The 12,812-nt window shown below is 44.9% G+C and overlaps 1 protein-coding gene across 1 annotated transcript in view; it reads left to right on the forward strand.

The window, feature by feature from the left end:
* The window catches only part of LOC105910981 (MAGUK p55 subfamily member 7-like), a 31,458-nt gene that overhangs the window by 1,629 nt on the left and 17,017 nt on the right, over positions 1-12,812 (forward strand). Inside the window, exons 3-11 of the mRNA XM_031560341.2 lie at positions 834-952; positions 3,388-3,465; positions 5,263-5,343; positions 7,806-7,940; positions 10,777-10,858; positions 11,312-11,397; positions 11,691-11,765; positions 11,984-12,201; positions 12,725-12,735. Coding sequence (XP_031416201.1) covers positions 834-952; positions 3,388-3,465; positions 5,263-5,343; positions 7,806-7,940; positions 10,777-10,858; positions 11,312-11,397; positions 11,691-11,765; positions 11,984-12,201; positions 12,725-12,735 — 885 coding nt within the window. The remainder of the gene's footprint in view (positions 1-833; positions 953-3,387; positions 3,466-5,262; positions 5,344-7,805; positions 7,941-10,776; positions 10,859-11,311; positions 11,398-11,690; positions 11,766-11,983; positions 12,202-12,724; positions 12,736-12,812) is intronic.

The raw sequence follows: 12,812 nt of genomic DNA on the forward strand, positions 1-12,812 counted from the left end.
GGAGACAGAAATGCAGTAGACAGACACGGAGGGATAGAGTGATCTGACGTCCAGGCCATGAAAACTGTCCTGCACACACATCTAACCCCCCCGGGGGCGGCGTTAACGCTGGTTATCAGATAGACTTTTACAGTGCAGGTTAACAAGAGGCTTTGTTACATTTGGAAGCTCTACAGCCGCCTTCCATTTTGTATGTCCTCTGAGACTTCCCCATAATCTCCACAGCCTCCAGCTCTGGTGTGTCTCTCCCTAAATTGAGTTTAATAATCCATTCAGTACAAGCTGGCAGCCAGACATCTGTGGACATTATCATCTCTCCAGTGTTTTTGAATGGTCCTCGTATGACTTAAAACACCAGAGAACTATTTAACTTGGTTCGGCATGAGCGAACAAGCAACATGCCGGAGGAATTCTGCTTAGTGACGGAACATATCAGAGAGGCGATGACAGTGAATTGACAGTGAAAACGACTAAGAATAAACAGAGCTCTGTGATACATACCCAAATCCTTCTTGCAGCAAGGAAATGGAAGCGTAGATTTTATAAAGGCGTTGGTGCAGACAACACTACCAACAGAGGAGGACAGCAAAATGGCACCTAGTCATTTCACAACTTGTACCCAACTACTTTAATATTGCATTTCAAAGTGGGAGGTTTGCTTAGAAATTAATTACTTTGAGTGAAATAGTAAATATTGAGTGTGGTCTAGGGAAAGAGAGGTTTAGTTTCATTGCCATTACATTGATTGCATTGCCGTTATTATTTAAGAGTTAAAGAGTTTGCTTGTGTGTATGGTGAGAGTTCTTTTTTGTGTGTTTCATGCTCATCTGCAGGTGTGTGCAGGCTCCTCGCCTCTCTACTGTATGGGCTGGAGTCTCATATGGATGACAGTGAGGACAGCAATTTCCTGCAGGACACACTTATGGGGAACACACTCCATCTGCTCATCAGGGTGACCTCTCAGTCTGTCCATTACTGAAATACACACACACACACACACACACACACACACACACACACACACACACACACACACACACACACACACACACACACACACACACACACACACACACACACTGCATACACATACACACATACTGTATATGCTCACTCTCATAAAGGCACGTACAGGCACACAGATGGACAAAAACAGTCATAGGCTTGCATGAAAAAGAGAGCCCTAATTCAGTCCAAGTCAGGTTTTATGTCTCAACTCCAAAAGCAACAAAAAAAAGACCTGCTCTTTTGCTTTCTGTCTCTGTCTCCTTCTTACTCTCTTTTGCCCCAGTGTTTTTTTTCCCTTTTCTTTCCACATGCACTCCGTAATAATTCTTTGTTGACAATTCATAATAACCTGATGGACACCTTCTGTGGAATGATGACATTCTTCAGTGACAGTCAAGCGTTTGGAAACGAGACTTCCAAAAATACAGCCGGGCGAGCACACCCAGTAGCATCATCTGCTGGCTGCCTGGACTGATGGCTGAAACAAATGTTGTCTGGTGCTGCCTGCGCTGTAGTACTGTGGGGGAATGGGGGGGGAGGGGGGGCACAGAGGAGACACCGTTAGTAAGGGAAGGTTAAAAACAGGCAGAGGGGAATGTAAAAAGCTTGAGATAAAGGTCCAGAGTGTCTGTATGGGCTGTTGGTGTCTTCTGTGGTCAATGGGGTAGCCACGCTTCCTATCCTGTGGTGATGATGAGGCTATTCCTCATGTTCTGTCCATGGCGTGAACCATGCAGAACAGAGAGGATTGTGGGATTGGTGATAATCCTCAGAGCAGCCATAGAGCGAGCACCTGCTCCAAGGCATGATAGCAGAGCTAACGTCTGTTACGTTGAGGGGAAAAACACATTTTAGAGTGCAAAACAAATGGTGAAGTTATTTATGGTCACGCACTTCCAAATGTCTCCAAAATAGCTTGGTTTGAGATATAATGTCTACACACACAGACTCTTGTCCAAGAGATTTTACAAGTCACTTTGAGAAAACATGGATGCTCCTTAACTGAGCTCAGACCAATTTAAAATGGCATACTATAATGCTGTAAAAACAGCCATACTTATACTACTTGTATAAGACTGCCTAATATAATTTATGATGTTTGTTTGTTGGTATAATGTTTGTTGTTTGACATGAGGGACTGAAGGAGAAGTGATGTTCAAGAGAAAATGGGTGATTTTTAATCTTCCTTTGTACGTTCTAGTACAATAGTATTTTTTACAGTTATAGTGTAATACCAATTCAAGTAAAAAATAAAAAAGCTTGAAAACATTGTTGTGGTCAACATGCAGTGTACACTTTAATGCAAGTAAATCCTACCCTGACGGGCATTTCGTTTTTATTTTTTGAACATGTTGGATCAATAATGTTATTATTGTTCTTTTTCATTGCTGAGAAATTCCACAACTTCATTGTCACAGATGGGACACAGCCATTCCTATCTGATGGTGGAAAAACAGGATCAAATTCATTAGATTATCAAACAGTTGGATCTCCCAAAAAGTATTACTGAGGACGAATGAAATGGGATGAATTTCTCTGGACGGGCCATTATACGAGGTGCAAGACTTGGCAGATCCACGTGTATTAAGCAAGCGACACAGCCAACACAGACCGCTTTATGAGCACTGAGATGCAGGCTGGGCAGGAGGACCCAGACTGGGAGAGAGAGAACATAAGCCTAACTGTTCAAACGTATGGCTGCTCGGCTAGTAGCATGAACACTTAAAGGAAAAAAAAAATACTGACATTGTCTCAACAAATCCAACTGTGATTAAATCCATTTTTTTTATGAGGACTCTCAGCTATGCAAGGGTCGTAAATATGATTACATATTTCTCATGGACTAATGTGATGCTGAGTTTTCTTTCCCCTCCGCTCCCCCTGTGTTGAGTGGCAGACAGATAGACGTACACACAGACAGCGGCCCGCCGGTCGGCCAGCCAGCCAGCCAGCCAGCCCCTGCTTCTCCTAAACCAGCTCCTCTGTTATTCTTTTGACTGATTTAGCATGCTGGGACGTGCTCTGCTTGTCAAATCATCCGTCCTCGGCCCCGTGCCATGATGTATTACTCAGACAATACAGAGAGATTCTTGTTAACAGACACCACTGTGTCTGGGGTTTCATGGGTTCGTAGGTTCACTCGTCTATGCAGGGCATCGCCCGCCACCTCCTCACTGGACCCATCACCCCCCTGGCCCCAACACCCTTACACCCCCGCCACCTACCTAGCAACTGATGCCGGGTTCTGCCACCCCCTCTCTCTTTCAATGTCTTCTTTATGTCTGCATCTATATCAATTCACCTCATCATCCACTGTCTTTTCCTCATTCAACCTCTCTCTGTGTCTCTTTCTCTCTCTCTCTCTCTTTACACTCACAGGTCTATGAGAGATTGCTTCGCTTTGGAGCCCAGAGGCTCAAACCCATCCAGGACAGTGCAGAGTGCCTGGCAGGCGAGGTTAGTGCTCCCTGGTGGATTCTCCTCCACCACCGCTCCCGCTCACAGGCTCCTGGAGGCTGGAGGCTGGATGCTGCAGGTCGGTGTGTGGAGGGATGGGGGGCGGGGGGTGAAAAGAGTATCCAGGGCGGTGGAGAGGAGTTGGCTGGAGTTTGAGGTTTCACTGCTCTGGCCCTCTGTTTGTGCTGTCAGGGATTACCAGTTAGGTCCCAGGACAGCAGCGTAGGATCAGCCTCACACACAGGCAAGCTTGCACACACACACACACACACACACACACACACACACACACACACACACACACACACACACACACACACACACACACACACACACACACACACACACACACACACACACACACACACACACACACACACACACACACACACACACACACACACAGACATGCAAATTCACACAAGCAGAGACACACACTCATGTTCATGCAAATGTGAATGTGTACCAACACACACATACATACACAAGGATATACAGACGTAAAAAAGTATATTATGTACATACAGTGTATACCTGCTGTCACACACACACACACACACACACACACACACACACACACACACACACACACACACACACACACACACACACACTTCCCATCACATGAAAATGTATTCATGCGCCATACGCTGATGACAGTCTCACCCCCCCTATGGTTAGAGTTTTTGGCGAGTTTTCTGGGGTTTTGGAGCATGACCAAGAATGCACCACAAAAGTACAAATCCATGCTCTTCATCGCTTAGCCCTGCTCTGACTGTACAGCTATAAAATGACAGGTCACAGTAATCTGTCCCTGGTGCGAGATCGAAATCATACAAAGCAGAACTCATGGTAGGATGTATAGCGAGAACTCCAGTATTCATCTGATTCCTATTTAATCTTGTGAAAATAAGAAGGGCATCCAGTCCAGTTTTGCTATAACCCATTCATTTGGATTATGAACATATGCCTGATAAATCTGTCTACTTTGGTTTGGGTGATTGCTATCAAAACAGGCCTTGTTTGTCTGTGCGTCCAAAAAAACTCAATACCAGCACAATTTTGTGACGCTCACTCTTTGAGCATCAGTTTGGTGGACGCTCTCTTCCTGTCTACACCCAGACCACGGATTGTTTTTTTTCCTTTTAAAGAGATATCACTTTTCCAGCTCCCTGCAGAGTGAGAATAGGGAGGACATTTTTGAGCATTAAGCTGTTAAAAGCATTTCCCTCGCAGAGTTGGGTTTCCAGCGCAAGGAGCTGAATGTATGTTTAATGTCAGGTGAAGTGACACGACCGTCAGTGCTACTGCCACGGTTAGTGGCCACTGCTGCTGGAGGATGTTCAGCAGATGAGGGCTCCATTTTCCTCACAGGGTAGGGCTAGCCGGCCTTGGGGACTTAGTGCGGCTGCTGCACCACCACAAACTTAATGTGTTTTTTTTTTGTTTTTTTAAGTCTCAGTTTATGAAGGACATTCTTGTTTGGTTTATTTCAAAAAATCTGGAACAGTTGACATTTGTGGGACATTTTAGGGGAAGAGTGATTGAATTGTGTTCAGCTTACTGGCACTGCGGCTCTCCTGGATCATATCCTAGTTATGAGCAACATATTTACCATCCATGTCTGATTTGAAAAAATTGCATTCAAAATGTCAACAATTGCTCTAGAGTATCGATGATTTGTTGTCGAGGGACCAGACTGAACCTCACTGTGCCAACCCACTATACAACTTTGCTACTTTTCTTTGACTCTGGCAGTGTATATTGTAAGTTTTCTCTTATTTGTGTTATTACCAGTTGGCTCTAGAGCTAAGGGAGTCGTATGCCAGTCCAGAGGCAGCTGAGCTGTACTACCTGCTGTCCAAACCCCACCTTAAGGTAATGAATGACAATCACAGTCACGCATAATTTAAGCCTTATACACTGGCACACATTTTACTTAAATTTACATACAACTACATCCAGCTCTCCAACATCTGGCCAGGCCTTATGCCAGGCACATAACTGCCATAGTTAAGTGGTGATATATTACCCATCTGACCTCTAACACTAACACTTCCTTGATCACTGATCTCACATGCTACAGTAGAACACTTGTTCTTCTTCTCCAAACCCTCTGTTAAAATGTGCTTTCTTGTAGTCAACTGTGTTTAGGCAATCGAGAAAAACTGTAATATAATTCGGTCCCCATCCTTTCAAGCAGTGAATGTGGACTTGAGCATTGACTGCATTAAGACTTGAAAGTTGGAGACGAGTACTCAGACTTTTTTGTTAGTTTTTTTGTATTAGGCCATAATTATATGGCATAAGATATTAGCAACTATATCAATACTAGGGCTGTCAAGCATATATTGCATTGCATATATCAATTTGCCATGAGAAGCGTTTAAAAATCATATCAGATTTGTCATTGACGTGAGTTGACAAAAGTAAACAAGCCATGGCAGTGTGATGTTCACTACACGTTGATGGCAATTATACCCCGGAGATGATAAATACAGGAGCGTTGTTGCTAACGAAGAACACATTTCCTTTCTTCCTGATTAATCCATCTCATAGTTTGTTGATGATTTGGACTAATGGGGACTTGACTCGTTCTTTTCTTTGGTGATTCGGACTAGGACTCTGACTCAAACACTGGGGGCTTGAGACTGGACTCAGACTCACAACACTGCATTCAAGAATGCATTCCTGTAACTTGCATGCTGTTACTTAGAATATCCTAGTTCAATAGCTCATATCAAACTTAGCATATGCTAGTTGAGCTCATCAAACTTAGCATATGCTAGTTTTTCCATAGTCATCTTCATGCTGCCAGAGCTCTGTAGCTGTCTCATCCTCTCTCCACCCTCCTGTGGACATCATTCACACAAAAAAAGACCAAAGTACAGGGCTATGTCTTAAATCGAGTACGTTACGAAGTACACTGCAATACAGTGCGTAGTGCACACCATGCACTTACATCTGTAGTGCGTTTAGTCTCTGATTAGTGTTTTCTCAAATGGAATACTGACGGACGCAAATGTGCCAGCCTTTTACCCATAAATCTGTGCGCCAGCTCCCTCCGGCCAACTGGAAATTTTAAACAAAGATGGCGGACCAAACTCCGCTGACGGCCGTGTTTTGTATGTAAATGTACATTTTTGGGCATTTCCTCGCTTAGATTTTTCAAAAGTTACCGAGAAATAGACACTGTACTATCAGATAACACAGTTATTGTAACCAGCAATAATGGTTGAAGTGATTTGCGACCTGCAGTCAGCCAACTTTCCAAACTGAAAAGCTGCCGAAAGGGCTCCTCCTCTTCCGCTATGTAGCCAAGATGGCGCCCGTTTAGGGCGAGAAGTGTCCATTGTTTCACACTGCATTTTTTGACCGTTTGCAGTGCGCTATCCGGGTACTTTCAGTGCCCTGAATTCTGCTGGTTCTGTCAGTGTGAACGCCCTACGCACTGAAAGTCAGTGTTTGAAGTGCGCAAGTACCCAGTTTGAGACATGGCCCAAGTTTAGGTTTCAGTGGAGCAGATGAACTGAAAGGAAATCTTCACTGGGTTCAACAATGTGAACGAGTTTGGATGAAATCCTCTGACAATTAAATATAATCAACTGAAACAAACATGGGTTACCTGAGTGCATGTTCAATGTCTGCCCACCTGACTATGTACCTAGATTATCTTGATTCAAAGCCACCCACAACACAGCAGCAAATGAAGGCACTCACTCTGTGATAGAGGGGCCTGTGGTTGGAACAGACACGGCCCATTTCTTGGGTGGAAAATCAATCAAGGTGTGATGTGTTTGTCTGGCTTCCCCTTTATGGCTCCCCGGCGAGGGAACAAATGTTCTCCCCATCAGAGTCATTAGCAAGGCTAATGTGCGCAGTGATGAAACCATTCATTACGACTATTAAAAGGGCCGTTACACGCTTCTAAAAGGAACAGTTGCCTAGCCCCCCACTCTTTAATAACCTTACCCTGTGCATCTGCAGAACCGAAATGGTCCCGACCAATTACGGAGTCGAAACACAGAGTACCTCAATATTAGAATAACAGAAGATTGCTGATGATGAGGGTGTCTGCTATATGACAGGATTTATTTTGGACAGGTTTAATGATCTGTTGGCTCTTGGATCCTTTTCTTTTTGGCCGAGGAAGGTTTTTTTTATGGAGCATGATACCCATAAATCTCTGTTTGTTGTTTTGGAAATGTTAAAAATTCATAGAACTAGCTGAAATTAATTCTCGAGGCTCCCAGACACTCATACATCAGGGCTTTGTCTTGTGTCTGATCGCTAATGTAGCCTATTATACGGTCTGAATCTAAATTGTACTCTCCCCACAGAGTCTGCTGTCTGTCCACGATTCTGTGGCACAGAAAAATTACGACCCTGAGCTTCCACCTCTGCCCGGCAACATTTGTGACGAAGAGGAAGACTCAGTAAAGATCGTTCGGCTTGTCAAAAAACAAGAGCCTCTGGTAAATATTTCTGAAGTTCACACAGTACTCAAACATGGTAGTCAGAGACTTTATTCCACATGTATTGGTGTTTTGACTGATTTTCTCACGACTCTAGCAAGCTCCAAATATGCAAACGTGACCAGGGACTGTGCCATGTTTGTTTCCAAACTACGTGTGGTAGAGACGATCCAAACACACAAATATGGCTGCGGCAAATCCTGAAAAAGTATAACCTTGAGGTGGGAAGTCTCTCCAATTCCAGGAAATCTCCTGTAATTAGGTACCAGTAATGATGTGTTGGGTTAAGGTGAGGGTCATGGAAATGAGCTGATTTTCAGCGTGCTTTGTGAGAAGGAGGAGAAGGAGGAGGAGGAGGATGAAGAGGAGGAAGAGGAGGGGGGCTCCCGCTGTAGTGGCTGGCCAGTGATTTCAGCCGGACATGTGGCAAGAGAGCGAGTGGAGAGGGGACATGAGGCACGGGTCAGAGAAAGATCTGGATCACCTCTGTGCTCCGGAGTTTTCCGCTCAACTTTTCCATCCCTGACCAGCCAGGATATGCACTGATGCGTCATGTAGATATGGCACTGTGCACACAAATAGGTAATATTGGACAGAGGAGCAGGCAAATTATAGGCACCCCTTTATCATGCAAGCCAGAGAGACAAGGTTGATCCCACAGTGCAGTCCTCTCTATGCAATCCAAGCATGGCATTTGTCCCATTCTTAATGCAAAACTTATAAAGAGGTTTTTTTCTATTGTTTTTTTGCTTCAACTTGTTCCACTGTACATCTGGTGAGGATGGCTGGAGCAGATCCATTTGATTTCAGTTGATGATTTCCAAGGATGAAATGGAAAGTATGAAATGTCATCACAGAAATGTCAAGTTGGTTTGCATGGGACCAGGTTGCCTTGCTGTCTTCCTCTCTGTCTCTCTCTGTGGGATCTTTTTTCTTTCCCTCTCTTGTCTGCCTCTACCATTACTGTTATTCTTATGGACACAAACAGATCAGATGGATTTCCCATATCTCTATGCAAATGGTCACCGATTTGAGCCAGACAAAAAAAGATAAAAATGCTTTTGCTGCATTTCTGCAAAGTTTATGCACTTCAACGATATTTTATGTACATGAACTACGACCTCTGCTGTCTTCATTGGTAATCTATTACCCTCAACACAGTGCACTGTTCCCTGTATGTCTTAGTACTTCACTGCGGCCCATTTTGAGAGTCTGCTACCCTTTTCCTTTGTCTGGAAAAGTCATGCTGGACACACTGGTCATAATTTGTCATACACTCAGTGGCAAGTCGATCACCCGATACCTGGAGATATGGCTTCAATTCTCACCACGCAGAAGGGGCAGTGAGTGTGTGGAGTGTACAGCTGAGGGTCTAGAATAACAGCCAGGAGTGATTATGTGTTTGAAGGCCTACAGTAGTAATAGCCATCAGGCCTGCTGCCTCCCCATATGGATTCCATCACACTGGCCATGCCAGGCGCCGGTCATCTTACTGATGATGAGTAATTTCACTGCCACAGAAGAAAGGGCCCCAGACTCGGCCCTTGATTGTTCACTCTCCAAGCATGTCATTCCAGCCAGAGACTATGCTGCGACGGAGAACCTTTGCTGAATTCTTTTGTGCGCCCCCTAACCCCCAACCCCCCCCGTTCGTAACAGGAAGTCAGGAAGTAAACAGGTGGCCCCCTGGGTGTGCCCCACGCAGCATGACTCAGGGGAAAGTGCATCCATACCCGCTCTGGGTCCTGGTGGTGGTGGTGGTGGGGCCCAACCCTGTGATTAGTGTTGGAAAGCCATCTCGGCCGGTGCCTGTGGTTGAGGAGCCTTGAGGGTGTCTGTTTCTGGTGCTTGCCGGTAATTTCGTTTTTTTGTTTTTCATTCAGGCACTTAGGCCTTAGTATGGCACTTCACGTCTTCCTTAGCAGTGGGTCCCTGCTGATGGTGATGGTGCCTCCGCGAACCAGTTATTTAAGAGGCCCTTCCACCGCTGGTTGTGTCTCTTTCACTAGTGTTTGGACTGGAGCTTATTTTAGTATGGCGGTTGTTGACATGTGTTGACATGTGCAGTGGGCTTAACCTAAACTGTTGAAGTTGGACCAGCGAGACTGATTATGATGTGTTGATCAGTAGTGAAGCTGGGGAACAAGGAGCAGCTGGAGGCTGAAATCTGCGGGCGTGTTGAGTGCTAGTGTTTGTGTCGGACGATAGTTAATGTGATAAGCAAATGGTGTACCCTGTTCAATTGGCATTAGGTACAGCAAAATAAGCAGTCTGATTCTTCACTGTGGATTTATGTGGGAGTCTGTCTGAAATAAATCTGTTCCCTGACTTGTCAGAAGTGTTGAAACGTTCGTTCTTATTTGATTAAGACTGATATAATGTTTGACAGACGTTGTCAACAAACACAAAGGTGTTTTCAACAGTTAGGTCCTTGTCTTTCTCAACTGTATACATCCTTGAGCAGTGTTCGGTGTGCCCTTGTCTCACAGTGGGCTAAAGCTAACTTGACAGCATTTTGATGAGCCAAAACCATTTCCTTTGTGTTCCCTGGATATCTGACACGTCCCACTTTCAGCTTAAACCCTTGCTGCCTCTGAAAAAACCTTTGCCAGTGCTGGAACAAATACCACATGGTTGTCATCAAACAAAATAAATGTGGTCTTTTGTTTGACACTGGAATGGGGGAAATCAGTTGTCACATTTGAAGGTAACCTGACAATCCATTCCATGTTCATTCCATTTCTCTATGCCTGTGGTGATGTTTCATGCTGACTGGAAATGTGGAGTGTGCTGGGAAATATTTGGAAGCAGTATGAACATATCACCTCTTCTCCAGGGTGCCACTATAAGGAGGGATGAATTCACTGGTGCTATCGTTGTGGCTCGAGTTATGAGGGGAGGAGCAGCAGATCGAAGTGGTAAGCAGACTTCACTCATAAAAGGATAATTACATAGTTACTGATACTCAGTTATTAGTACAGAACAGTAAACAAAATGAATAGCAGCTTACCACACATATTTAACTTTAAAGAATTTTGCCAGTACAATTAAAGAAGTCCTTTTATCAACTCGTTTCCTCCCTGGGGTTGAACTAACGACCCTTGGCCACACTAGCGCACTGCTCTATGACTTAATCCTCTAGAGGGTATTATCCCTGAAGATTTAAGAGAACATGGTGTCTTCCTCCAAATTAAACGGAAGGTATTTGGGACTTCTCCTGTACTTCCAAGCAGTTTTTTGTTTTAGTGAAAACCTTAATCCACTGTCCAATCCTCCCTTTCCTCGGCTGGTCCAGTTCAGGTATGCGGATTGTTGTGTGTTTATGTTGGAGTCTTATACTGTGTGTCTGATGAGGAGTCTCTTCATTGAAGGATTAATTCGTGAGGGGGATGAGCTCAGGGAAGTCAATGGCATTCCAGTGGAGGACAAGGACCTGGAAGACATTATCCCCATACTGGTACAGCAGCATAGAGCTTTGCATTCTGTTTTCAAGTTCCCATATGTGTCTCTGCCAGTAGTGGTTATGCAGTGTGTGTGAAGAACATACGTGTGTGTGTGTGTGTGTGTGTGTGTGTGTGTGTGTGTGTGTGTGTGTGTGTGTGTGTGTGTGTGTGTGTGTGTGTGCGCAAAATTGCCACTGTTCTGCTTCCTGTCTGTGTCTCTGTGCATAATGCAGGGTGAAACACAGATCTGGCAAAATGAGAAATCTTTCTGGAAAGCTTTCGAGTCTCTTGTTTCCTTCTCCTGCAGGCTCAGGCGGATGGGGCCGTAACCTTTAAAGTGATACCAGGTACCAAAGAAGAGCCAGCAGTCAACGACACCAAGGTACGCCCCCTTCAAACAGATTGCACTGATTTTTATGGATGTTTGAGTGGCTGCATGTGTACAGTAATGTTCATATATGAACCCCATGTATAGTACTATGTGTAACACATGGTGTTTTGACATAAAGATGTTCAGAAACCACAGCTACCCACTGTGCTGGGAGCAAGTTTTTGGAATCAGTGACAAGGCATCTCTGTGCCAACGTTGGTGTGTGCCAGACCTTTGTCAGAGCTCTCTTTGACTACGATCCTGAAGACGACCCAGCGATCCCATGTAAGCTGGCGGGTCTGGCATTTAAGAGGGGCGACGTCCTCCAGATCATGTGCCAGGAGGACGAGGTGTGGTGGCAGGCCCGGCACCATGACACTAACTCTCAAGCAGGGTTGATCCCATCCAGAGAACTTCATGAGAGGCGAGTGTCCCATCGCACATCATCGTCTTTACACTCACTCACGCACGCAAACAAACAAATACAAAAGAACACGTTCACCGAGTGTTGTGCACACACCACAAGACTGGTTCTTAATATGTGGTGACACCTTGAAATGGTTATGTGTACATGATCCGCCAAGTCTGCAGCAAAACTCCAAACACTGACGCTCCAATTGTCACCTGCAATATTTGGTTAGGAATTTTGGACAGGAATTTTCTGTCCAGAAGCTGCTAAACCTCCCTTTGCGAGTGTGTGTGTGTGTGAGAGAGAGACAACATCTGCCGAAATGAATCATCACATCAAATGATGGCACAGGTGCTGATGTGTGTTGGCCAGCATGGACTGCATGGAAACTGCCACAGCCCTCAAAGCCTCCATGATGTGCATTACAGACCTGTAGACTAAGAGCACTTTCTTGGCAGACTTTGAACGCCTTCACTGCTCCCTGCACTAAGCTCTCAGCAGGTCGAATGTAGGATTTTGTGTCTGAGATGCTGTCTCTGTGCTAGGTTCAGTAAGCCCAGAGCTGTAGGTTTTGTAAGGAGATGATTACTGTTCCCAGGTCAGATTGTTTGACTGTGTTGCACTGGTTCCTCTGTAGGAGAGTCACCCTT

The sequence above is a fragment of the Clupea harengus genome, chromosome 22 (genome assembly GCF_900700415.2).
Source record: "Clupea harengus chromosome 22, Ch_v2.0.2, whole genome shotgun sequence".
In the NCBI taxonomy this organism is placed as follows: Eukaryota; Metazoa; Chordata; class Actinopteri; order Clupeiformes; family Clupeidae; genus Clupea; species Clupea harengus.